At 45.3% G+C, this 27,729-nt stretch overlaps 2 protein-coding genes across 4 annotated transcripts in view; one reads left to right on the top strand and one right to left on the bottom strand.

Moving 5' to 3' along the window:
• LOC124043112 (dynein, cytoplasmic 1, intermediate chain 2a) lies at nt 1–21,914 on the top strand. Of its 3 annotated transcripts, none has more exons than XM_046361296.1 (17): nt 1–146; nt 1,817–1,934; nt 2,610–2,724; nt 3,615–3,705; nt 4,837–4,896; nt 5,272–5,387; nt 10,949–11,044; nt 11,256–11,418; nt 11,552–11,651; nt 12,762–12,887; nt 13,950–14,096; nt 14,266–14,379; nt 14,683–14,816; nt 16,170–16,314; nt 19,760–19,900; nt 20,130–20,255; nt 20,838–21,914. In XM_046361296.1, the coding sequence occupies exons 2-17, from the start codon at nt 1,827–1,829 to the stop codon at nt 20,949–20,951; spliced, it is 1,896 nt and encodes a 631-aa protein (XP_046217252.1). In that variant the 5' UTR covers nt 1–146; nt 1,817–1,826; the 3' UTR covers nt 20,952–21,914. The 3 variants fall into 3 exon arrangements, with proteins under 3 accessions (XP_046217252.1, XP_046217274.1, XP_046217263.1); XM_046361307.1 differs by having other exon boundaries at nt 53–178; XM_046361318.1 differs by lacking the exon at nt 4,837–4,896.
• The window catches only part of LOC124043110 (calcium-binding mitochondrial carrier protein Aralar1-like), a 20,689-nt gene continuing 14,761 nt past the window's right edge, over nt 21,802–27,729 (bottom strand). The window contains exons 12-18 of the mRNA XM_046361280.1: nt 27,454–27,506; nt 27,158–27,238; nt 24,438–24,578; nt 23,226–23,364; nt 22,782–22,940; nt 22,560–22,650; nt 21,802–22,457 (exon numbers count right to left, since the gene is read on the bottom strand). Of these exons, the coding sequence (XP_046217236.1) occupies nt 22,244–22,457; nt 22,560–22,650; nt 22,782–22,940; nt 23,226–23,364; nt 24,438–24,578; nt 27,158–27,238; nt 27,454–27,506 (878 nt within the window). The 3' untranslated portion in view covers nt 21,802–22,243. The remainder of the gene's footprint in view (nt 22,458–22,559; nt 22,651–22,781; nt 22,941–23,225; nt 23,365–24,437; nt 24,579–27,157; nt 27,239–27,453; nt 27,507–27,729) is intronic.

Consider the following 27,729-nt stretch of genomic DNA (forward strand, 5'->3'; position numbering starts at 1 on the left):
AACGCGTCTTCACACTTCCTCATTCTGATTGGTTGAGTGGGCGGGCCTTCTCACTTCGTGGCTGTGGTAACTGGTGATGACCGTTGTGTTGTTGCTTCAGGAAAGAATCCTGGATTCAAGCGATTAGAAAGCCAAGGAGAAATACGGTTTGTTACCAAACTACAAGTGAAACGTGGAGGTAGCGTGTAAATGAAAACGTGTGTTGAGATTTAGTCGTCAGCCAGCCACCCGTTTTTTCCGAGATGGTTGGCTAGCCGCTAGCTAACTAAGTAACAGCTAACGTTAGCCTGTTGCAGGCCAATTGTGATAGCTAGCTAATCTAAACTTTGCAACTAGGCTTGAATGTAACATAGTTTAAAGATTGGTAGTTCGATTTTTTGTTGTTGTAAGGGTCAGGTAGCGAATCAATGTTTTCAACTTGAGGTCAGTCCGGATGCCAAGACAAAGTCAATTCTTCTAGCCAACGTTCGCTGGCTAGAAATTTTGGTTAGTCAGTCCCACAGTTGCTGGGTGGGGCCGCAGCTAACTTGCTAAAGTTATGTTCGATAAACGACAGACATGAAAGTCTTCTAACGTTTGTTTTATTTATGGTGTTTTTCGGATGTGTTGAATGTTAAGATAACATTCTCTACCGGCTCTCTACAAACCGTACTAGCTATGTAATTTATCTAGCGCACTGGTTCAAGTGATAGCGAGGCAAGAAGATGCTGATGATGCTGCTCAATGCTATCATTCATGACTTGACCACAGCACAGTAGACCAGTTACTGTACTTCGCGGCTTGATTCTTGCCAGCATCACTTATGTTGGAGCTCATGATGTCCTCTTTACTTCTTTTTTTAAAATCGTTATTTCCTTATTTTATATTTGACCAATAAAATACCCTTTTGTATGTTTGAGGTAGCTAGCTACAGTCCTTGTGTTAGCTTACATTTCCTGTTGCAGAAGTCTGCATTTACATGAACACTACTTGACAAGCTTAATTTATTGGGTGTTTTTGTATGAAAATGACAATGTATGAGTTTTAAAAAGTTGCATCAACCACATTGTTATCTCAAGGTGGTTGATCAAATTTAATGTACTTCATGTAATGTGCTTTAGGCCATCTGAAAAGGAAGGCGTACAAACCTAATTCATTATAAAGCTCAGAGATCTCCATTCATTGTCTTAAGTTGTGCAATTAAGTCAAATGTCTTAAAGTGGTCCCCGCGTTGGGTGTTGAAAGGGTCAGGTGCTGTGAATCATATGAGGTCTGATCAATGCTGTATACAGAATGGTAAAGCCTCTCTTGAAATGATCAACCTAATCTCTCTAAGAGCGCACTCTGAAGTTGGTTAGAGTTGAGTAGACAAAGGTGCATTGAATGGGGCTTTGGACCAGAAAATGATTTTACAGGCCAGGTGGTCAGGACCCTGCTAATGGCAGAGCATCCAACCTTTCTCTGTCTGGACAGTAGAGTGTGCTCTTGAGCCCTATCTGTGGCCTGCTGAACATTCATGATCAAAAACTAGCAGTGGGCCTGCTAGTTAAATGGTTTGACCTGGCAGATCAGAGCAAAGGAGCAGGTGCTATTCTCGTTGATCTGAAAGGTTAAAAAGGAGTGATCTTATTACACTTTCAGAGCAGCTCATGAAATGCAGTTGGCGAAATTGCTTCTGACCATACCCAAGTCTATATTCCAATGTGTAGCCTAACTTGTGGCTATTTTCTGAGTCAAAAATAACACCTGTACAAACGATGGAGTTTTCAGATTTGCCGACTGCTGTAAAATGCTGTAGGTCACCTATCTTGTTCTGAAATGTGTTTGTGTCCTACAGTGTTGGCATCATGTCAGACAAAAGCGAGCTGAAAGCGGAGCTTGAACGGAAGAAGCAACGCCTTGCTCAGATCAGGGAGGAGAAAAAAAGGAAGGAAGATGAGCGCAAAAAGAAAGAGGTAAGTACATGCTTATAGGGACTTGAAATACTGCCAGAACTAGACTGACCAAAATTGCAGTGTGCATTCTGCTCAAAGTATCTGAGTAGGCCTATTTCACATCAGTGGAAAGAGGATGCAGTAGCTTCGATTTGCAGGGAAAATGCACAGATTCTAAGGCTACGGTAATTGTTTTATTAAACTAGAAGTACTGAGCGACTTGCTTTTTGAGGTGGTTTTGGTTCGAGTATTAAAGAATAATTACAAAAAATGTTATGCATTATGTGGGTTGAATGCTGTAGCACCACAGAATAAACAATTAACACAAGTTGGTAGTGACTGCCCATTACTGCTTATCTCTTATTATTTATTCAGATTACTTTACTTTAATAAAATATTTCAGTTCTTGTGTATATTTTTTTATTTGATGACTTAATTCGGGCTTGATCTGATTTACTGCGCATTGAGCTCACAGAAGAAGAAGAAGGAAAAGAAGAAGAAAAAAACGAAATACAATTAAAGAAATTGAACCGACGTCGGTCAATTAGTTGTTTAAAAAACAAAAATAACCAACATTTCAGTTAATCGCTCCGCACTATAAACTAACCAAATTCAGACAACTCTCCATCAAACCCTCTATTCATCATGCTTACAGCCAGGATACTAACCAGTGTACCGGCTCTGGTTCTCTTCCAGGCTGACCTGAAGAAAGATGCCGCCCCACTGGATGACTCGGATTTGGAGAAAAAGAGACGTGAGACAGATGCCCTTCTGCAGAGCATGGGCATCACATCAGCTGATGTCCCTGTTGGTAAGAAACCATCTACCAGCAGTATTAGATTTTTTAACAAATCTCTGTACATGAGCTTTTTTACAAGTATAGAGTCTCTCTAGTGTAGTGTAGGCCATCTTACTATTGACTGTACATTTTTCTAAACCAAGATTTATGTGAGGATATTGTCACCAAGCTAACAGAAGGGGGCAGAATTGGTCCATAGTAGATTCATTTATATTGCCTTATGGCTGGCTTGGTCTGTCAGTGTGATAAAGAAAAGTAGGGAACTGATGTTATGAAATCAGAGAAAATAATATGACCTTTTATGGTTTGCCATTGTTCCTTAGACTTAAATTTAAATAGTTTAAATGACATTGACATGATTATTTACTTGTTTGTATTTTTGAATTTGACGAGACACTCCACATGTCTCATCCACTTACTTTTGGTATGTTGATTGATGTGTGACTAGCTATTTCTAATACTATTGGTATTTTGTCTTACTGTTGAATTTTCACTTGTGTTTTCGTAGTCTATGGGGTGAAATGTAAAATATTTTTCTTTGTCTTTTCTCCTACTTGCTGTTCATATCCACTCCATTTTAGAACATTTTGCCGCATTTGTATTTTTTTATAGCACTTCTGGCACCCCAAAACTGACCTACCTTTGCACTATTGTGAACATGCCAGCCTCTCCGCATAGTAACAGGGGATACCTGTCATTTTTTCATTTGTACCATTATTTAAATAGGTAAGTCAGTTAAGAACATTCTTATTTTCAATGACGGCCTAGGAACAGTGGGTTAACTGCCTTACTCAGGGGCCGAACGACAGATTTTTACCTTGTCAGCTCGTGGATTTGATCTTGCAACCTTTCGGTTACTAGTCCAACGCTCTAACCACTATACTATCTGTTTCACTATCTAGTCCCTCCTCCCATGTCCCCGACCTCCAAATCTGTGGGCACACCAAGCGAGGCAGGGAGCCAAGACTCGGGCGACGGGGCCGTGGGATCCAGGTACAAACACCCCCCAATCTAACGTTTTAATGTCAAAATGTGTTAGTATCTCTCTGCAAAAAAGCCTTCATCCTCTAAGCACAGTGCAGCGCAGCTGTAATTTAGATTGCGATGCATGCCGGGGCTTTTATTGCAGGAATGAATGGGGAACTGTCTCTCCTAATATCTGTGTCATTTTAAAGGATTTGTGTTTCACAGGTTTGAACAGGTTTCTTCTCTATAAATCCATGTCACAGCTGGAACAGTCAATCCCATATCTAGGTTTTTAATAAGATATTGCCAGTGTTCTTACAATGAAATTTAAACTACCTTTGCATGCGATTTACTAGACGCACACAGGTGCTTATGTAACCATTTGCCTTATAAACTATGCCTATAAACATGTCCAGTTTTGAGAACACAGTACCAGTGTTCTTCTCCAAATAACTCACAAATGCCCACCAACAATACCATTTGAAGATCACGATGACTGGCTTATGCCGAAGGTGTGCATGCTTATTTTGTTTGTGTGCTGTTGCATTAGGATGGTCCTAAATGAGCTATAAAACAACAGGGCTGTGGAGATGCCTGGGGGACCCCTAATTAGAGCCCCGGTCCCCCTGCTGAAACTCTAGCTCCCCCAGTGTCCCATCAGAGCCAGGGAGCTCTTCCTCCACCCCCAAGGCTCTACGTGTTGCCTCGTTTCCCTCCGCAGCGTGGCCATTTCCTCCACACATGGGAGGTCATGTTCCCCCCCGCAGGGCGCTCCCTCACATGGGATTCCGAGCCGTTGGCGTGACACAGTTCAGGCCTGACCAGCCCCTCAGGCTGCCTCATTAGACCCAGTGTCTTCGCACTCTCAGGACCTGTGTCCAAGCATTTTTAAACAGATACTGTCCTTGTTTAAAAAAAATATATATTTTTAGATTCAATATGCAAGTGCCTAATAGAGGGTTCTCGTGGTAACTGTGTTTTTACCACCCTCTGCGAAAACGTCTGTGTTTCTGAAATGTCCTGAATTGAATACAAGCTTGTTTTGTCACCTGCATTTGTCAGTATGGCCATGTTCTAGGTTCTAACTTGTTTCCCCTCTTGGTTTATGCCTCTGCTTTGTTGCACTAATGCTGCCTTGTTGCTGTGACAACTAACCAGGACTCTACACTGGGACTCTGACCCGTCTACTCTTCAGCTTCACTCTGACTCCGAGCTGGGGTACTGGAACTCTACCTTCCTCCTTTCACTTCATCCCTCCCTCAACCTCTAGCCTCGTTGCTCCTCTTGACCCTCTCGAAAGCCATGGTTTTAGATCAGGGGAGGAAAAAAAGTCATGCCGGCCTTGTGTCTCTTGGTGGCGTCTTTCTTTGACCTACAGACGCGTTGTTATCCTTCCTTTCCTTCTCCATAAATAAGTGATTATCAGAAGACAAAATCGCACATCTGCCTTAAAGGCGTCTTCGGCTTTTGAGGGGCCAATGAAAAGGCTGGAATGTGATAGTAGTACTGTTGTGCCTGGGTCGCCCGGGTTCTTGTTATTGTTTCAGCTCTCCGTGGCCCTGCCGTGAGTCTGAAGGTGTGCTCTGCTTTTAGGCGTGGACCTCTGAAGCTGGGCATGGCCAAGATCACCCATGTTGACTTCCCTCCAAAAGAGACGGTGTCGTACACCAAGGAGACCCAGACGCCTGTGACGACCCAGCAGAAAGAAGGTGAGAACTCTGACCCGAGTATATAGTTACTTTTAGGATTCTGTATTTTCGGCACAACTAATGCTGCCTGGCTCGTTGACTGCAAGGTCAGAGAGCAGTGCAGTCGATCTATAAAGGTTTCCGAAGGCTACTCTTTTTTTATTTTTTTATGTGTTGTGTCCGGCCGGCTGGCTGGGTTGTCTGATCATACGAGTGGGAGCAGGAAGTGAACACAAAGTGGAAATGATCCGACCTTACGGAGCACTGAGATGAAAGCCGGGGGAAATTGCAGGGGCCCGGGAAACATAAGAAGCCAAAGGAAAGATTAAATTCGCACACGTAGACTCACTCCTCTCAAAACCCCCCCATCCTCAAACCAATAGGGCCCTGCTACAATGCATGTGCAGGATGAGAGGGCCAGGGGGAATTGGGAAGAAAGGCAGTAGATTGGGGCTGAATATGAAGCACCTCGTTCATGCCCGGCTAATGCATCTGAACCATGTCAATATGTATGTAATTGCTGCACAGCAGCTTTCATGTGGTCCTCTATGCGTATCTTCAAAAAAAACATGTTTACCCATAACTTCCACATGTTGAGCACATGTGCCACAATATGCAATATTGTGATTACACCCCTAGTTCCCCCCCCCCCCTTCTAAGATGTAGTTCAGAGTGTCTAATATGCTGAAATCTGTTGTTTACACTGCTTTATCAGCAAAACATATCAGCGACTGCTATAGAGTGCTATGTAGTCTAGTCGCTTTGTTATTTACACTGTGTGGGAGTTTAAAGATATTAATTATTTAGGCTTGATGGTTTGTGTTTGGGGTGATGAACAAAGATTGATTCCCTGCACGGGTTTCTTGTCTCTTCTAAGTTCCCCCTTCAGACGGCATAGAACCCAGTTAGATCCCGGTCAGATCAATCTCCAGTGGAAACTAGCCAGAGGACTTGGTGGTTTGTCATTGAGGAATGTGAAATGCAAGCGGTCTGGCTGTGAACAAATTGGGATACCCATACCCAATGAGTAAAGGACAAATAGCAAAGCTCGTTCTGTTCTGTGGAGGGAGACATAGAGACTCTGTCTTTAGGGCATTGTAACACTGTGTTAAACAAGGATGGTTTCTGTTGGCTGTTCAACACTAGACCCCCCTACCCCACCCTCCGCTCTCTCTGCCACTCTGTAATCATTTCATCAACTCTCTCGCTTTCCTGTCTTCTCCCTTCACCCAATAGGCACATAACAAAACACACTCAGTGACATTGTGCGCTTTCGCGTCATCACTCCTGGCACTTGGTGAGGCGGCATCCCCTCGCCTGCTCACACCCTTCTGCGCATATTTGATGTTCGGTGTGGCGTTGCTTGCGTGCACTGATTGAGCGATTCATCATGTTGTCAAGAGGAGGCGACGGCACTGTAAACTCAAGGTCAATGGGCGGTGGCATTGGAGGAAGGTGCTGTTGTGCCAAGTTTGACAGAGAGCGAAGAAGAGATGACCCACCATCTCCACAAAAAAAGCACAACAAGCTGATTAGTGTTCTTTTATTTTGGGTAGGGGGGGACTGGTCCCTCCAGTTCCCATCCTCTAGAACAGGGCTCTCCAACCCTGTTCCTGGAGAGCTTACTGTCCTGTAGAGCAGGGCTCTCCAACCCTGGTCCTGGAGAGCTACCGTCCTCTAGAACGGTGCTCTCCAACCCTGGTCCTGGAGAGCTACCGTCCTGTAGAACAGGGCTCTCCAACCCTGGTCCTGGAGAGCTACCGTCCTGTAGAACAGGGCTCTCCAACCCTGGTCCTGGAGAGCTACTGTCCTGGAGAACCGGGCTCTCCAACCCTGGTCCTGGAGAACAGGGTCGGTGTGGTTTTATCCCCAGCACTACACAGCCAATTCAAATAATCAAAGCGTGATGTTTAGTTGGTTATTTGAATCAGCTGTGTAGTGCTAGGGCAAAAACCAAAACGTGCACCCAGGGAGGGCCCTAGGACCGAGTTTGAGAAACCCTGTACTAGGTTCCTAGGAGTCTAGTGTAGACACGTATGTTGTGACCTGGTGGGAAAGAATCTATTAGTTACAGACGTTTCCCCATAAATCGTAAGTTCCACCAATATTTATAAAAGCAATACTTGCTGTTTTGCTTGGATGGTTGTAATTCCCACTCCAGGTCGTGCAAGGAAAGGCAGTGAATCAGGATAGTGTGTAGAAATAAAATCTAGCGGTAGCCTATATATAGAAAACTGTGTTCACGCTACAGCAGTGGACTTTATGCGACGTCAGTAAGTGCTGCTTAGCTAGATGTAATTATGGACAAAAAATATATGGGGGAATTCATCGAGTGTTCTGCCTGAAGCTCTGTTTTAAAAAAGGCTTCAGGCAATACGAGAGAGAGTAGAGCGTTTGAGTAAATTTGAAATGTAATTAAATGTGATTTGTTTCAATCACTTGGATTCGGGGGAAGGTCGTAACTTTTAATCACTAAAGGAACTCAACTCAACAGCCTCTTGTTTGAAGTGGCACTCTTTTTGAACATTGTCACCTTTCGTACTCTTGGCACTTGTCGATTAGTCCCCCTTAACTGACTGTATTTGTTGAATTAAATGTAGGCCTAGGCTACCATTTTAACCACAGTTTCAGCATGCTCATATCAATTATAGTGGAGTTTATTCAAAGATGCGAATGTGAGAAAATAACCAGAGATTTTATAGGGTAAAAGCATTTGCTGAATCCCTATCACATCTTCACAGAAAGGTATTTTTCTGTTCCCTTTTTGTCTCAATCCTCTGTCTGTTGAGAGAGAGAGAGGGGTAGATACACAGAGAGAGCGAGAGAGGTAACCAGTGCTCCAAGTGTGTAAACTCAACAAAAGCCTCCTATTTCCCAGCTGATTGAACCCTGATTAACCTGCTCGTCAGAACGGCTGTGTAGGGCGACTGCTGAAATCTCCCGGGTTGTGTTGGGTCGCGGTGACTTGGATGTATTTTCATCTGCTACCTCACACAGAAAGAAAACATACCATGGCCTTTATGCCAACGGGTCGTTGTCCCTTCAGTAAATCCCTGTCTGACACTCGTAAAAATGTGACGTAGGCCTGTGCTATGCACGTAAAGATACTCTGATGGTACTTGCAAAATACGTATACATTTGCAGCATTGTGAGTATTCTTATTTTAGCCTTTTCTTTAGCTGGCAAATGCATGAAATAATAAATGATTAAAGGGAATGTTTTCGTATGCGATTAGTGAGCAGTTATGAGTAATGCTGTTTACTTTAGACTCGAAGGGAAGTACATTTTAATTTACGGATTGAAAAGGAACCGTGAATCCAATGAAGCCATGGTGTCCTCTGTGTTTAACACTAAGTAGGGTCTCTCTGTACTGACAAACCGTGTGCGGTCTACTCTCCACACTCCTCTACTGTAGCTAGAAAAGACCAACAGTGGACGCTGGTTTTGGTGCAACAGCCTTTAGTAAACCGGCATGTGGAAGTCCAATTTGTGTTGTCCGTTCTGTGGATGAGACGAACACACCTGCAGTGGGGAGTGAAGGTCGTTAGTTTTGTACTTGAACAACACACTGGGCCCACTTTGCTTTTGCATTAATATAGTGTCTTGACAAAGACCTGTGATTACACCACCACCCCCAAAAAAGTGTTTCTTTTTTTAAAGTGGTACAAAAGCCATAATTGAGCCTGCTTTGAGGGGAGGTGTCGGTGTGCAGTACATGGTTGATCCGGGTGAATTCTGTTAAATGCCCCCTCCCCCTGGTTCTGCCCCCCCACCCCACTCCCTCCAGCATGGTCACCAGGATCACTAGATTTTCTCCAAATGGCCGTTTTGGCTGGCAGGTGCATTATACCCTTTATTTTCAGATTGTCCTTCCGCTCCTAATGCCTGGCAGGTTGATTGCTCTGCCTGCCTCGCCGGGGGAAAGGGCTGACGAGCGCGGCTGGGCCCAGCTGAAAGACAGTGATTACTGTTTTCCTTTAAGCCTGATTGAGGCCCTTGAAAGGAAGGATTTTAACCTTCTCCTTTGGGTTCCAGGGTATGGCCGTCCATTGAAATGGCTTGTCATCAACCCAGTTCTGTAAACTCATCAGAACACCCAATGCCCCACCCTTCCCAACCTCCATGGGAGACGGGAAAGAGAATAACTTTATATAGGCAGATGTCGTTAGGTGTCAAACATCCAGCCTGTGGGTGGTTTGAAAAAACAACAGTTTAAAATTTTTATTTTACCAAATCAAAACTGTGTATAAATTATAATGGACAATTCATACCGTTTCTTGACTGTGCCCAGATCACTAATTATCACCCAAATCAAAGCTATTGACAGCCATGGAGCATAGAACATTCCCCAAATTATGGATTTAGGACATTTTTGTTTTAGCTAAATTTGACGGTGAGGAAATATAACCAGTTTTCAATGGGGCCCTTGAGACCTTGTTGAAGGCCGACTGCGGCTCCCGGGGCAAAATGTGTTTGGCATCCCTGATTTTAGATGATCTCAGTGGAAATGGAACAGTTGTGTGCAACACTGCTTCCGTCATATATTAACTATACCTAGAGCTCTAAAAGGTAGACGACTGTACATTTTCTCATCCACATGAATGTGTTTGTTTTAAACAATCTATTCCTGCGTTGAATGGAGAGGAGACGGCGAGGTGCTTGTTTGAGATCGGAGAGTTAGCGTGTGAAAGTCTGAGCCAGTGTGTGCTTTGCCAGCTGGTCCGCCCTACGAGCTGTATTTTTGTCGTACGTTCTCCGAGGTTGAATAGACGCCTGTGGACCCCCTGGTGGGGCGGTAATTGCACGGGCTTGCCGTTCAGAGAGACTTGTCTAGGGGCGGCCAGGCGGAAAACTTCTGTGCCATCCTCATGCCACCTTTCTGAGGCCAACAAGACAATCAAAGCAGCGCCATCTGGCTAGCACCCGTCCTGTCAGCTGGTCGGACCAATGGGAGTGGGCCTGGGCAGCTGCTCCTCGTCCTCTGTCCCGCTGACCCCGGACCCTGGCCTGGATGGAATGGGGCAACTTGTTACTGGGACATGGAGGAGATAGCTACACTGAGAAGTGCAAAAAAAGAACCCTTGTTGAATAGCTGGGTCTCATTATCAGCGAGAGGGGGGGGGGGGGGGGCGACACAGCGGGGGTCTGGTCCTAGGGCCCTCCCTTCACACAAATGACAACCTCCAGTGCTTTAGAGGCACAGGTCCTTTCAGAGAGGTGACATTTGAGTTGGCAAACCAAACAAATGAGAGGCAGAGGCACATAATGATTCCATTCCCATACCCATGCTAGCCTGCTTACCATTCAGTGTGCTTGTTGAAGAGAAACTATGTTGCAGATGGAGACTAGTTGTAGACATTAGGAATGAACCAAACATTGACGCAGAATTGCAGGATCAATTGTCACTTTAAAACCATTGGCATTGAAATCGTCCGTGGTTTCTAACGTTTCTCATTAGTCACTGTCGCATTTGGCATCTTGTATAAACCATGAAATGTAAAGCGTTGCTAGTTCTTTTTCTTTTTTCTTATTTTTTTCTTATGTAGTGTTGAATTGAAATCATCCACCTTTTTACCCAACAGAGGAAGACGAGGAGGAGGAGGAGGAGGAGATCGCTCCACCACAACCAGTGCTTGAGATCCAAATGGAGAAACCAGACCAGAAAGAGGAGGAGGAAGGTAGGAGTTGTGGTGTGAAATGAGTAACGATTGAACTTCTTTGATGTCATCTTCATTGAAGAGTCCTACCAACCATTTTGTCGGGATTTTGACTTCCAAGTGTTGCATGATGGCCTTTTTTTTTTTTCTTAAATATTATTTGAATAAGACGACCCCAATCTGTTAGATGGTTCTGTATTGTTTGTCCATAACTTTTACTGTCCCTGTCTAGCACCTCCACAAGAGCTGACTGAGGAGGAGAAGCTGCAGATCCTCCACTCCTCAGAGTTCATAACCTTCTTTGACCACAGCACCCGCATCGTGGAGAGGGCCCTGTCCCAACACGTGGACGTCTTCTTCGACTACAGTGGCCGGGAGATGGAGGAGAAGGAAGGGTAGAGAAAGAAGACCTTTTTTTTCCCCCTTCTCTCCCTTTGGCATCACTTGAATAGTAAAGGCAGAATACAGTCGCTCTTTTAGTCATAGGAAGGAGTGCGGTGTTATGACTGTGACTATGCTGTTCCCTAGTGAGATCCAAGCTGGGGCCAAGCTGTTTCTGAACAGACAGTTTGTGGACGAGCGCTGGTCTAAGCATCGCGTGGTCACCTGTCTGGACTGGTCCCCTCAGGTAAAACACGCTCCCGGGTGAAGTTTGTCCGTGGTGCAGATCTAGGATCAGCTTCCCCTGACCCAATCCTAACCTTAACCATTGATGGGGAAAATGCTAAACTAACCCAAGATCAGCGTCTAGGGTGGAACTTCACCCTACACCAGTAAAACACAACACCATCAGTCACCATTGGCTCATCGTCATGACGCGACCTTTTCGCTGACTTAGTCACGGAGTCAAAATGCCAGCAGTAGTTGTTCATGGTTTCACTGGCCCCTGTGTCTTTGTGAATCATGTCACACTGCGTCGTTGCGTGTCAGAATTCAACAACAAGTGGTTTGCTGTAAGAATGAAGTACGTTAACACATTGTTGACAGTCTTTAGCTGCCTCACCACTGCCCTAAATCTGTACCATAAACACAGCGCTCGTTTTTCATATTAGACATTTGGCCGCGTTCCCCCTGGAGCCCGGCAGCGTGTCGTTGACAAATTGTCACTTCGTATGAGCCCGTAATCAATTGTTTCCCCTTATGTCTCTCTTCATTTGATCCTAGTTCTACAATGTCTTCTGACAGTGATTGAACACCGACTCATTGTGCGCCACCGCGTTGCTTGCTCAGAGGGGATATCCATTCCCTTGTGCTAAATTGTGTATTTGCCGACTGTAAACTTCAGTTGTTCCAATATGAGAAGCAGCAAAAGGTTAAATGGTTTGTTTACATCTGGTAAGTGGTTGAGGGCAGGTTCTTTCGAGCCTTTCTTTCCTCGGCCGTTTCTCCCTGCCTTTTTGTTTTAGTGTGCGCTGGGGTTTGTGTTTCAAAGGTCCCCAACGACTGGCAGTGGCCAACTTTACTACCGTGGTTCACTCATCTCTCTCAGAAGTCTAGTCCCCTAGTCCTTTCACATTATGCCAAGCCGTAGCATCCGAACGTTATTTACCAGACTGCGCTGTTGGGGGGGGAAAGTTTCCCGGCCATAAATCTTGTTGGAGAAGGGGGTGGTTACGCATTCTCCTCGGCATTCACCGGCACTGCTGAGGGCAGGGGAGGCTTGTTCACATGGAGCCAAGCCTGGAGGCCATGTCTACTTCCTCTTGACATTCATTTGGGCTGATTTGTCTGTCACCAGTATCCTGAGCTGCTGGTTGCCTCATACAACAACAACGAGGAAGCCCCCCACGAGCCGGACGGGGTGGCCCTGGTCTGGAACATGAAGTACAAGAAGAACACGCCGGAATACGTCTTCCACTGCCAGGTACTAAAGCCACCCAGGACCCCTCTCTCTCTCTCTGCCCACTCCCTCCGTTTCCTTCTGCCTCATGGGTGGCTCTCTCCCTGACGGGTGTGGCACACCGCCAACCATCCCTCCCACCTCTCTCTGCCTCTCTCTCTGCCTCTCTCTCTCGCTCTCATCCACATTGTGATTTCACTGGGCTGGCGTTGACCTCCTTCACATGTTAGTGAGGTGCCGGAGAAGAGCAGTGGTTCAATAGCTGGCCAGGGTGTAAGGGGCTGCAGCAGTAGTGTTGCGTGTGCTGTGCTGCGCAGGGCTGGAGTGGTTATCATGTGTACCTAAACAAGGGCCCTGTGTTCAGCAGACAGAGAGAGAGAGAGAGCAGCTCCTCCACTCCTTATTATCCTGCGTGCCCTGAGGTTCCCAGACCAAGACGGGTTGAGTAGAACCACATGTTGCTGCCGCCAGAGCGGATGTCGTCCCAGGCACATTGCTTCGACGAAATAAAACTGAGCAGAAGTGTGAACTCATTTTTCTCTATCCCTCCAAGTGAGCGGGGAATGTGTTTTTGAAATATATATATTTTTTCTTACCTTTTTGGAAAACAAAAAATCTACTTGGATGGATGGATGAATGAATGATTACATATGGCTAGATGTGTTTCAGGCTACAGGGAAGGTAGGGCTCAGACCAGGCAGCCAAAGACCAAGTAGAGAGACCACACATAATATACTAGCATGAATAATGTAGACATGATATCCTGTCGTGAGCAGCCTCCAGCAGGAGGCTCTGCCATGAGGGGTGAAGTGGGAGTCATGGAAAACACAGGATAGTTGAAGTGTAAATGAAAATGAGCAGCCGGCTGTACAGCACACTGGCATCCTGCTGCACTACCCTGAATGGCCCAGGTCTGTATATTATTTTGAGCGGGTCTGAAATAGAGGGGGGGGGGGTTGATTGGAGGTGACATAGACGCACATCACCAGAGAGCTGTCACCGTTTCACCGTGCGCTCGTTGGTCTCAGCAGACGCTGACATGGCCCTGTCTCTTACGCACACTCTCTCCCTCTGTGTGCACGCCAGTCTGCAGTGATGTCGGCTGCCTTTGCCAGGTTCCACCCTAACCTGGTGGTGGGGGGCACCTACTCGGGGCAGATCGTTCTGTGGGACAACAGGAGCAACAAGAGGACCCCCGTGCAGAGGACCCCTCTGTCAGCAGCAGCTCACACGGTATAACATAACACACTCATCTGCCAATCAACCATCACCAAAATGATTTTTATCTCAATAGTTACATTGAACACACGGTCAGACGGTCAGAAACAATGGTGACTCCGGTGTGTTGTAAACAGACTGATCGCGGGGGGGGCTTTGTTCCACTGTTTTCCCCTCTGTGCAGCACCCAGTGTACTGTGTGAACGTGGTGGGCACCCAGAATGCCCACAACCTCATTAGCATCTCTACCGACGGCAAGATGTGTTCCTGGAGCCTGGACATGCTGTCTCAACCGCAGGTAGGTACCGCCCATCACGCTCCGCCTATTCTCCACACACGTCACGTCGCCCCATTTTTATAACACCAGGACCTCACTAAACCCATTTTGTTTCAGCCGTTTTCTTTTTTGGGGGGAGGGGGGGGCGCACTCTCTCTATTTTTGCGCTCAATTTTGTTCTTTTTAAATCAAGGAAATTAACTCTGCTAGCTGTCAATCCAACAGCTGCCGAACCCACACGTCAAATGTTAATCATTTATTTAAATTGCTAGATGAATTTCGATTATGCAGTGTGTGTTAACACCCCCCCCCCCCACTCTACAGGACAGCCTGGAGCTGGTGTTCAAGCAGTCGAAAGCCGTCGCTGTCACCTCCATGTCTTTCCCCCTCGGAGATGTCAACAACTTTGCGGTGGGGAGCGAGGACGGGTCCGTCTACATGGCGTGTCGCCATGGAAGGTACAACGATATTAACCAGAAACCCCACCCACCCAGCCCCCTGCGACCGCATTGCCTCCTGCTAGGCAGACACCTCCAGGAAAGTAAGGAGGCTTGTTAGTCCCCGGTTTGAAACAATATTTCGTCATAGGTTCCTGCCTTTCTAGGGAGTTTTTCCTAGCCACCGTGCTTCTACATTGCTTGCTCTCTGGGGTTTTAGGCTGGGTTTCTGTATAAGCACTTTGTGACATCTGCTGAGGCAAAAAGGGCTTTATAAATACGTTTGATTTGATATGTCAAATAAATACACCCCCTCCCCCCTCACTTCCCCAAGCAATATGAATCCAACACTTGATCTCCTGCTGTTTTGAGGTTTTCACTCCTACCCCAGTCATCCTGTGTTGCTTAGCTTCTGTCAGTAATGTTTGTAAAGCGAGGAAAGATATAATTTCTTCTGGAGGAGTCCTCCTTCGGAGTGAGGGAGTTTGTTTAAAGCCGGATGTCCCAAAGAGACTCAAATCTGAGGATCGTTACACAACGCTCTCGTTTGACAGAGGGTGGCCCAAGCAAACAGTCAGTGTGTCCACTTGTGAGGCGACAGAGCAGCATGGCTTGACTCGAGTGCTTCCTGCCTGCGATGGAGAGGCAAATCTCTGCACTACGGTGCTATCGCTTATGTCCCGTGTTATGCCCGGAGATCGCCGAGAGGGGGACCGTTGCTAGGTTCTGCGTTGCATGATCACCTCTGTAATTGAGGGACTAATTGAACACCTAATTCTCTAATGGTATGATACTCTCATCCCAGTTAATAACGCATAAGCATCTCTCATGCTGGGTATTTATCTCTCAAGGTAATTATCAGAGCCACAGCCTAGTAACAGCTCTGCAACATGTGGCTCTTAAGATGAAGACTGCCCCTCTCTCACCACTGAGCTGGGAATCTACATCCGTGGCACATTTAAAAGGGGAGTCCTTTCAATTGAAATGTTATTCCTGACGTAAATTGAGGCAAAAGGGGGGGTCTTGACCAAACCTTGTGTTGCTATGAAAGTCAGAAATATATGCTCGACTATTTCATGTGTATTATTTTGGTAATGATATCGCATTATATATGCTAATGTTTCATCAGGGGGAAATTAATGCAACGTGGTGTCGGCTCAGTGTTGCTGTCGGCTCAGTGTTGCTGTCGGCTCAGTGTTGCTGTCGGCTCAGTGTTGCTGTCGGCTCAGTGTTGCTGTCGGCTCAGTGTTGCTGTCGGCTCAGTGTTGCTGTCGGCTCAGTGTTGGTGTCGGCTCAGTGTTGGTGTCGGCTCAGTGTTGGTGTCGGCTCAGTGTTGTTTTCTTATCCCCTGTGTGTTGTATGTTTGGTCCACAGTAAAGCAGGGATCAGTGAGATGTTTGAGGGCCACCACGGGCCTATCACAGGGATAGACTGTCACACAGCGACCGGGCCCGTCGACTTCTCCCACCTGTTTGTCACCTCCTCCTTTGACTGGACCGTCAAGCTGTGGAGCACCAAGGTACTGTACCGTCTCGCCACTAGAAAACCTGCGGTTACTGTGGTGCGTCCCACATGGCACCCAATTCCCTACGTAGTGCACTACTTTTGACCAGTGCCCTATAGGTGCCCTTTAGGAAGGAACATGTATGGTGAGTGTACAAAACATTAAGAACACCTTGCTCTTTCCATGACAGACTGACCAGGTGAATCCAGGGGAGAGCGATGATCCCTTATTGATGTCACTTGTTAAATCCACTTCAATTAGTGTCGATGAAGGGGAGGAGACTGGTTAAAGAAGGATTTTTAAGCCGTGAGACATGGATTCAAAGGCCCTGAAATCTTTTGTCTTGCCCATTCACCCTCTGAATGAGCAAGACAAAAGGGTTAAGTGCCTTTGAACGGGGTATGGTAGTAGGTGCCAGGCGCACTGGTTTGAGCGTGTCAAGAACTGCAACGCTGCTGGGTGTTTCACACTCAACAGTTTCCCGTGTGTATCAAGAATTGTCCACCACCAGGGTCTAAAATGTACTTTTTGGTCCATCAGCGACTATGGCAGGTAGATTTGTAAAAGTCTACCAGCCATTCAGATTTTTTTTTTACATGCCAAAATATTTTTCCCCTGCAAAGGTGGGATCAAGTAACTATTATTTGAGTCACAGGGTCCGAGGTCAAGTGGAGTCCCAAGTAGAACGGGAGAAGACTTGAGTCCAGTCCAAGTCATACATTCTAAGAGCAAGTCAAGTAAAAACAAAATCTATATATGCAACTACTTGTTCGATGACAAATCTTTCTGTCTATTTATTGACGCGACCAGACAGCCCTTTTCATTATTTTGTCTACAACATATCTTTAGTAGCCTATGCAATTGTAAAATAGGGACATGTAGCAGTCATATGGGCATGAAATCAGCAGAAGGCAAGGCAGGTTGACTTGATCAGAGTGTACATACAGTATATTTACAGGTTTTGGTGATCCAATGGTGAAAGCGTCATATCATACAAAGAATACGTAGTAGATTGACCAAATATACATGACAACAGCCCAAAAGAAATAGCCTCTGTATCAGGCTTAACCTGTCCTATCTGAATGGACACTGGTAGAGGGCAAGACTGTACAGCCTCCCCCTGAGAAACCAAAAAGGACTCTGTCTAACAGGAGCTTCAACAGGTAGGCCTAGATTAAATCAGCACTGGGCCCCCAGGACCATACAATTACCCAATTTTGGCAATTACAACCAATATAACTGATTCTACAATGTAAAAAGCTATTTCCACATCTATTGTTACATTGGGACATTCGTCTTAATGATTTATTAATGATTTTTCAACACCGTGCTTAACTTGGAACAATCGTTTTCTCTTATTCAACGTTCTGACTCCGAAGCGTGGAGCGCAGGCCACGTAGCCTATTTCAATGCTCACTGAGGTGAGCACAACAAAAATGACAGAGACGTAGGACTTATGCCGCGTTCAAAAAAAACAAAACTGTGAACTCAGGAAAATATACAAGGTCAAATCATCACGTCAGTGATCTTCAGGTTGGGCCTTTCCAGAGCTCAGACTTTCCGAGTTCCAGATTTGGAATTCCAAGTTGGATGACCGTTCAAATCGATTTAGTTTTTTCCCCCCAAGTTCCCAGTTGCTTTGAATGCGGCAACAGACGCACGGAACTCCGGAAAGGCAAATATGAACAAAGGAAACCATACATTGAATTAAATAAACAGAACTTCTACCTCATGAGTCTTGCGAACGTTCATGTGCACTATAAACTTTGCGCCCACTCAGAGCAAGGTAAGAAATGGTGGGCTATAAAATGAAAATGTATCGATGTCCTATCAAACATGAAACAGAAATTTCTACATGTTGCAATAAATGGTATGGGGATGGAATGATGAAACGCTAGTAATTATTGTATTAGATGGAATAGATTTACCAAATAGGGCCTGCATTTAAACGTGTGAAAGCAACAGCAAACATTTTCAATAAGCGGAGAAAAAAGGCACTCTCCACTCGTATGGTGTGTCTTCGCCACAGTAATACTTAATTTTAACAACAACATTCCAAATGCAAGCTTTATAATTAAATGATACATTTCAAGCAGTTGTTTACATACCAAAAAAAACAGTAGGCCGATACTAGTAATTGTTGCCCTATTGCTGGTGAGCTTGCAAAGTAAACAGTTAATATTTTTGGAGCTCCATATTTATTTAATATGGCAATTCTCTCCCTAAAATTTGATGTTTGCACTGCACCTGATCCTATAGCTGAACAAACAAATCAGCAATCTGTTCGCTAGCTCACCGACCTGTGTTGATTGACAGTTTGCTGGTCCAATCGGAGTGTCTCGTGTGCTTTTCACTAGCCAATCTGTTACAGCTTTTTATTTTTTTGCACGGTCAATGCTGCGGTTATACTGTGTCTGGCTGCGTGTAGAGTAATTCCACAAAATGAGTGACAAAACATTACCAAACCTGGCCAGACATCAGTCTCAAGTCAAAGTCTAGGCCCAAGTCTTGAGGGTCCAAGTCAAGTGTCAAGTTATTTGCTTTTCAATCAAGTCGAGTCTCAAGTCATCACATTTTTTACTCGAGTCAGACTCGAGTCTACAACTCTGGTAAGAAGTAATGTGGTATATTGTTTCATTTCATTTTTTGTGACCGGAGTTAACCAAAATATCAAAGATGAGACAAAAAACCTGCCCCTTCAAGGGCGGGAGGTTATGTGGTAATGCGACTCTAGTCATGTTTGTGCCTGTAAGATTGAGTCTGACTCAGTAGCAGCGTTGTGTTCTCTTCCCTAGCAGTTGAAACTCAAACATAGAAAAACAACCCAGCTTGTGAACAAAACAATGTAAATAGCCAATAAACACAAGGACTGTCTCACTTCAGTAGACTTTCATTTAAACTAAATTAGGCCAACTTTTATGCCTTCGAAAAATGAATCTTTCATGTGAGCACAGCCCCCCCCAGCTAGGCAGTGTTGCAGGGTGAGGTGTGATAGACTATATAGGATTTGTAGTTCTTTGACTTTGTGCGATTAATTTACCAGCTTTGAAACAAAACTGCAGAAATACTTGGAAACAGCTACTGCAGCCTTTATTTTACTATAGCCAACATGACTGGTGAAATAGACATTCGCCACAACTGTGGGAAGCATTGGAGTCAACATGGGCCAGCATCCCTGTGGAACGCTTTCGACACCTTGTAGAGTCCAATCCCCGACGAATTGAGGCTGTTCTGAGAGCAAGGGGGGGGTGGGGGGTTGCGTGCAACTCAATATTAGGAAGGTGTTCTTAATTTTTGTTTGTACACTCAGTACATATGTGGTTGAATTCGGACTCCATGAGCCCCACAAAGATCCGTGTGCGTCTCTGTTTTAGCTTTAATCCAGATATTCGTATTGCGCCCGGGTCAGGTCAGAGTGGATGTGTGTTTTCACGCGCCGCCTCCGTTTTCTCTCTTCCAGAACAACAAGCCACTGTACTCGTTCGAGGACAACTCTGATTACGTCTATGACGTCATGTGGTCCCCCACTCACCCGGCTCTGTTTGCGTGTGTGGATGGAGTGGGCCATCTTGATCTGTGGAACCTCAACAACGACACAGAGGTAACTTTACCTGGCACTCTTTCGCATGCCCCCCCCCCCCTCTCTTTTTTTTACAAGTGTTGCAGCATCTATAGAGGGGGGTCCCGGACACAGATTCTTCATTGAGAATGTTTTTTAGTCTAGGACTAGACTTGATCTGTGTCTGGGAAACCAGCCCATAGTGTCACAGATGTCAGTGAATCAGTATTGGTGTTGACAACAAAAGTTTTTTATTTCTTCTTTTTTGCAGGTTCCTACAGCCAGTACGACAGTGGAGGGGAACCCAGCCCTGAACCGCGTGCGCTGGGCCCACTCTGGCAAAGAGATAGCCGTGGGAGACTCTGATGGACAGATCCTGGTCTATGATGTTGGAGAGGTGAGTGGGTTAATAGCCTTTACTGTGCCATTTAAAACACATGGCATTTTTCATATGTTTTGGTAAGGGTAAGCTCTAGGTGTGTTGCATTCAGACATTTTATCCAGAATTGAGATATAAGCTAAATCTAAAAAGGTTTGTAAAGGTACTCCATTTCAGGCAGAATAATACAAATAAGTACTTAATATTAATAAAGTATTGAAAAAAAGAAAGGCACTTCTTTGAGAGGTTCAACAGGGTTATTCGTGTTTTTTCTCTAGTGGAGGTGAAGGGGTTCTGGTAATAGTTTATGCTCCATTTCTTCGGGCAACAATTAAGCCATTGTCTTGTCAGAGGCTAGCTATCTGAATGGAGATGTCTCCTGAGGGTCTGAGTTTCTGTGCCAGTCAGGTCAGTGAGTGGTGAGCTGCAGATAGAGAGCAGCCCCCCCTCCCCCTGATTTCTGCCACTGACGGGTCAAGTCTCTGTGACAGTTGGAAGATTGCCAGTGATCCCCTTCCCCCTGAGTGTCCCAGCATCAACAATATGTGTTAGTATTTCCACCCATATCAATATTTTTACCCCCCCCCCCCCCCCCCCCAGCAAATCGCTGTTCCACGCAACGACGAGTGGACCCGTTTTGTCCGAACCCTGGCGGAGATCAACGAGAACCGGGATGACGCCGAGGAGCTTGCCGCTCAGCGCCTCTCTGCTTGATCGACCATGAAAACGCCAGTCTAGGGACCAGCGGCAGGCTTCATAATGTCAGCCCCGTTTTGATTGGAGAAAAAGCAAAAGCAAATATCAACAGTGTTTAGGCATGTGGACATCCTTTCTTTGGAAATGTACTCTGATTTAATACACATACTTAACTTCTCCTTTGGCTGGTTAAGCACAACAATCTGATGGGATAACTAACAGGGCTATCTATCAACCTCAGACACGACGAGAAACAAAGCCATCGTCTTACTCTGCAATACAAATCAGTTGAACTCTAGATCTATCATGCCTTAAAGGCGCCGTGTCAACTCCATATGGTAGTGTTGTGGGTTTAGCTGCAGGTTCAGTTTCACTGGCCCACTCTAGTTGTTTGTGGTTACACAACCCTGAGCATGTTTGCTGTCATCATGACTGATATTTGTTGTTCACTCTGCTTCAATGCCCATGTCCACTTCAACTGTAGTAGACTAGATCTATCACATCATTACTGCTCACAGGAATGTGGTGGTGTCATTATACTGTTAGACAGTGTTTTTCTATGTTCCTTTAACCTAGATGCGCCAAATGTCCACTTGTTTTGTAATACATCCCAAAATGTTACCACCTTTCTTCTGAATGTCTTTGTACATGACTATTGCTCTTCAACAAAATGTGACACTTAAGATATCAGAATCTGTAGAATACCTCAGGATATAATGCTGTATTGGAAATTTGCTTGATATCTGCGGTATGGATTCAGTATCTATACTGCCTGTATGTAGTGTCGAAGAAGGGCTTCCCTTTGTGTGACCCAGAGAGCATCTTCCACATATCGTGTCATGAATCTCAGAATGTACTTTTCACACAATTAAAATGAATCCGTTGATGATTTATTTCAACAAAATAAAATAAATTACATTACAATTATTTCCCAAGACCCTGGTCATGATTTTAAAATAAATACTTTTGAGAAAAAAACAACATATGTCCTTTCAAGTCTCGTCAATCACATTTCAGAGACATCCTCACCAAAGCCTCGCTTCAAGAAACATGGTAACATCACTCCTTTTCAATGCTATAATGTCTCTCTGCTGAGATGTACAATATGTACAGGAACAGCTATTCAAAGACAAACCAAGGAAGCACTGTTCATGCAGCATTCAAAGAGAGTGTTTCAGATGCCCATGAATGAAGAAGAGGTGCCACTTTTTTAAACCATTTTGGAAGGGATGATGGGACAAAGAAATGTAAGACTCCCTACTCAAGAGTTGCAGCCATTTAGCAGTAAAGTGTTGAGAGGGAAAGACAGCCTATGAAGCTGTAGGCTCCTTTTTGGGCACTGCTGGGGCTTGGCTAACAGACAACGCACCAGAAGACTTGAACTTGGGCAGGTGTAGACCAAACTTATTCTCCACGCCAGCGAACGTGGCAGCAGCCAGACGGTAGCCTCCTACGTGGTCGGCACTTACAGGGGGAAGGTCGGAGATCCTCGACTTAGGAGTTGGCTCGGAGCCCGTGGGGCGACTGGGGGGGAGAAGATTTGGGAAGGATAATTCACATACAATGCCAGACATCCTTGTAAGTGTACTTCAGTTCACTAAAGGTGAACCAAGCAGAAATACTCACTGTCCTCCGAAGTCAATGTAGAACCATCTCTGCAAGAGTTCATAAGTCACCAAGGTTACACCAAACTGTGGCGAGGACCTGCAGACACGGGCTGGTGGGAGAGAGGTTCAAATTACAATGTGGGATTTCCCATTTACTCTGGTATCTTAGAGCAATTATGGGAGCCACAGAGTGCCTAATTTCCCAGTCATAAAACCGCTCATTTGAGGAGTCTGTTCCTACCTCCAGCTCCCTTCCACAGGGCCCTGAAGCCCTCCTCAGCAATGATCTTCCCAAAGCAGTCTATGACTCCGTTGTATGTGGTCTGGCCTGCGCGGGCCGCCACCTGAAGCCTGGTCTTGACGACATCGGCAGGGGTCACCAGGGAGGCAGCAGGTATACCTTAGGAGGTGTTGCACAACCCACATAATGAGGCACTCTCCCTATGCAGGAATAGTATCACCACTGACGTCAAGCAGTGCAGTACATTGGCAGGTTTAAAATAGAAAAGGAACAGAATATCCAGTCATTTACTGTTCTAGAAAGTAGATTACAATTATATTGAATATACGGTATATCATTACAAATTCTTAATTGATTTGAAGCATTTCTTCGGGGCTAGTGTCGATGCTATGTCTATAGGTTGAGATGGTGAGGTTTCTAGCTGTGGCTGTTAGTGCTAGCTACCTGCTATGGCACCAGCAGTGAGCAGCTGCAAAGGCCCAATTCTGCCCTGTTCGTCTGCAAACTCAGCCTTGGTGTGGGCGTACACCGGGAAGTAGATGGCAGAGAATGGGATGTCACGCAGAAAACAGGCTTTTGCTCCCTAGGACACACAAACGCAAAGGATTTATTACCTGTATCCCAAAATAACTAACATCGCATTTTCATGTTACATGAAATGTAAAATGCATTTAGACCTGCCTGGATCTCTATAAGATATTTTCCCACGATAACGCTTTGAGTGCTCTAGAAAGAGATTCTTTACTGAAAATACAGTACAGTATATTGCACAATGTTAATGTGGAATCATCAACATCAAATGAGTTAAGTAGTGTCGACATCTGGTCTCTTTAGTCCAGGTTCAGACTACTGTACTGAATATTCTACTGTAATTCATATTTTCCAATATGTTTGACCCTGGTGGTGTCGAGGGTAATTGCAGTGGTTGAGGCGGCCGCTGTGGCTACGGGATCATCTGGCCTGGGAGCTCCAGTGGATTATTGTTGGCTGGCTGTGAGCCTCAGCCGACCCACAGAGGAGCCTGGCGGTGCGGTGGGTCACAGAAGAAGCCAGAAGGCCCCCAGGCAGCGCTGCTCCCCCGTGGTTTCCCGCGGGGCCCCCCAGGGAGCTCCCTCCCAGGCCCAGCACACAGTCTCTCAGACACACACCGTGACGGCATTAACATGGACCCGTGGTCTACTGGGCCCATCCACAGGGAGGAAGTCAGTCTCTTTTTAACAAGCTCCATATTGTCTGCTTCTCATTAAAATATGGACCATGAACACATTACTGGAGATGTAAGTAAAACCACAAGAACTTGGAAAGGAATAGTGGCAAAGCATAAACCCCCCCTAATTTTCTGTTGGTTGTTGGCAGCCGTGGTCTCTGCATGTTAAACACTGTTTTGGAAATACATAATATGATTGTAATAGTCAGTAGGGAATCTAACTAGTCATCCTACTGCATACTGTGCCTGCTCACCAGAACTCTCATATAACTTGTGTAAAATGCAATATCTGCATTGTTACACAGTCATACAGTTTGTATTGTTCAACATCCCAGCAGCATAAGCTGCCCTTTGGGGTGACATCATGCAGAGGTGGTTGAGTTAGGCTGTAACAGAGGTTTTAAGAGGTGACGTGTGAGTGGCGCTGCGATGTGGAGGTCTTTACCCACCTTGTAAAGGCCAAAGAGGCCCAGGTCCCTGACCACGGTCAGGGCACCGACCCTGCGGGACGTGGTGATCTCTCCGGCCACCTGGAGACGGATCTTGACTATCTCCAGAGGGTTGGTGAAGATCACCTGGGAGCCTCCGGCCTGCAGGACAACCCAGGTTAAGGGTGAGAAGCAATAGTACATGTCACAGAGCACCAGTAACAGCAATGTTATAAGATCTTGGGTCTCAATCCGTCGAACCACTTGAATACACTATTTCTGTCTTACTCACTTTCCATCTCACAAATAAATCTAGATTTACAATGCTAAACTTAAATTGTCAAATGAAAGTACTCACTTATAGTAATTCAACCCTTTTATTTATTTTTTAACTTGTGTCCTATGATTAAGGGGTCAGCCCATGGTGAGGATGATAATGAGTTATGGTGCCTTAGTATTTCACCCCAATAAGCATTTTCAAATTAGCTTCGTAAACTTAAACACAAAAGACACTCTTTTCTAAAGCCAATGTTGCGCTGTCAGAAAGTGGCCTTGATGGGAGCAGGGGAAACAAGCAGGCATTGAGCGAGGAAGCGGTGGGATAAGGGAAAGACAGGCGTGGTGTGAGGAGACGCCCGGCTCAAGGCTGGAAGGCCCTGACCCCGGCACCAGCCCTCTGCCCCTTCCCTCTTCCCCCAGGCACCTCCTGTAGAGGGCCTCGCCCCGCACACTTCCCCAATTCACCCCCACTCCCAGGGGAGAGCGCTGACTCACCCTGCTCTGCTCAGGGCCAAGGCAGGGACGCCCCAGGGCACAGCCCCTCTGACTCAGGCACATTTATCACCTTCTCCAAATCTAATCAGGCCCCTGGAAGCCTGGTGACACAGAGGGCAGGGCTCCTATCTGTAAACATCCGAACGCTGTCCTAAAAAAAACGCTCAGGCACGTTTAGTCATTTTCAAAGTGGAAGGGGAATATCCGCTACTCTGAAGATTTATGCATTCATCCCTCTGTCGCTATCTCCCTTATATTCTACACTTATTATTTCAGTCAGTCAGGATAACATTACAGTCCATCTAAAAAAACTAGCAGAACATTTGCCCCTTTACAACGGGGTTATTCAACCAGGGGTCCGGGGACCACTAAGTACTGCAGGGGGTCTGTGAATGTTTTTATGAATATCGCTAGCAACAACAGAACACATTTTTTTTCTCTTTTTACACACCTACAGTAAAAAAGAGAAGAATGCAGGATCTTCTTTGTAATGATGTGAACTTTTTCTCTACTCCTAATATTCAGCAAATTACACTCACCGGAGTATGAAAAAACACTCACAAATAGGCTACTAGTGTGGCAAGTTTTGCTGGCTGCTGGCTACTGCTAAGCTTTCTTGACTTGGCCATTCATTTTTTTGCCAACACATGGCTAACCAGCTAAACAGATGCTCTTTTACCAAAAATATATTTGGAGTTACCTTTCTAGCTAGTATATTAGAGTTCGAGTTTACACGTCCTCTTCCAATTATAATGTGGGGAGGTCAAAATAATGAAACTGTCTACCAAATCTATTAATTTTAAAATGTTGATTCTTCTCCTTGCCAATATCACTCACCTAATGATAAGACAAGCTATGTGATTACTTTTTTTTGGTAACATATGGTGGGGTCCCAGGGCAAGAAAAGGTTGAAGACCCCAGCACTACAACGCAAAACCACTTTACATAAAGACCAGGTTCATCAGACGAAGAGATTAATACTATGGGGAAAAGCTCACAAACATGAATATCAATGCTTATATAATACATTAGGGAAGACAATATTGCAGGGTGGAGTCCTGTCAAAAAAAAGCTATAGGGTGCATGCTAGGCTAGTTGTTGTACTTGTATGGTGTGTGGACCTATGGGCCCATGGCAGATCAGGCCTCAGGTATGTGCAGTCCTGTCAAACTCAATCACAGTGAGGTAGAACCAGCTCCATCCCATGGCCCTCCAGCCCTTCTTCCTCCAATTACAGGCTGACAGGGGTCATAACCCCACAGACCCTGCCCTCCGTAGGCAACCTGCAGGCTCTCCTACCCGCCCTGTCTGTTTCGTTTCACTTGGACTCATTTAGCAGAGAGGTAGGCCGAGGGAATTGCGCGCTTCTTAACCAATGCGCTCACCAAACGTTAGTGTGCCTAATTAGCACGCTGGGGTAAAAATAGTCCGTTCACAGGCATCATTTCTCAAATTGTGCCCAATTATAGGGTTCAGAGACCAAAGAGCACCTTTCTATTCAGTCCCCCCTGCTTATTTAGGATGTCAATACACTGGCGGGAAGCTTGAATTAGAGATTACATTTATATACAATAACTCAATATCCATAATTCAAATTGAGAAGGAAAAGCTTATAATTGTAGCTTCAGATCAGTCAGAAAGAATTAAGCTAAACCTTGAATTTGAAGGGAGTTTGAAAACCACAACAATTTCCCCCGTTCTTGGCTCCAATGTCTGGAATTCAAAATGTACACCCATGAGATGCAAATGTTCATAAAACTGAAAGAGAACATTTTACAGAATGTTTGAGTTTCAACAAAAATCTTGTTCCACTTACCCCACATTCAAGGTCAATTAGATTTATGCGAGTCAATGAAGCCGCTGCCAAGGCTTTCCCTTCGCTTTTGCATGAAGCACGAGAGTATTTTCAGCCCTCACTCTGTATGGACAGACTGTCTATAGGAAGACATCCTCGCGCCAATACTTACAGTGGCCCCAGCCAGGACTTCTGCAAACAGGGGAATGGTGTTATCCTCTGTGGTGAATTTGTCTCTTACAAAGTCATTCATCTGTAAGACGAGAAGAGAATCAGACAAGCACAAGGCGCACTTACGAAGAAACAAATGCTCCAAGGAGAATGACAATGAGTACATCTGGTCACCTCTTGGATTTTTGCAAGACGTATTGTATTGTTTTGTGCGATGGTATTCATGATTGACACCCAACGTTTCCTTACTGTGCAATGAAAGTGAAGGCACTAAGGGAAATGATTGTAATGACTTGCCGTGAGTTTGATCGCTTTCTCCGGGGCAACACCGATAAGCTGTGGTACGAGACCTGCAAAAACAGTATTCATGGATGGAGTCCGTTTAGATTACCTGACAGAGGAAGACACTGACTGGAAATAATTCCATTGACAGTCCCTACAATGACATCAGCATGGTTCTTGTCTGGGTAAAATAAACAATCAATATCTCCAGGTACAGCTGATGCATCTGATGCAGCAAACGATAATGCCTCCCGTTCAAATTAACAAAAATATCAAATATGACACTGGCAG

Source organism: Oncorhynchus gorbuscha, linkage group LG01, assembly GCF_021184085.1.
Source record: "Oncorhynchus gorbuscha isolate QuinsamMale2020 ecotype Even-year linkage group LG01, OgorEven_v1.0, whole genome shotgun sequence".
Lineage (NCBI taxonomy): Eukaryota > Metazoa > Chordata > Actinopteri > Salmoniformes > Salmonidae > Oncorhynchus > Oncorhynchus gorbuscha.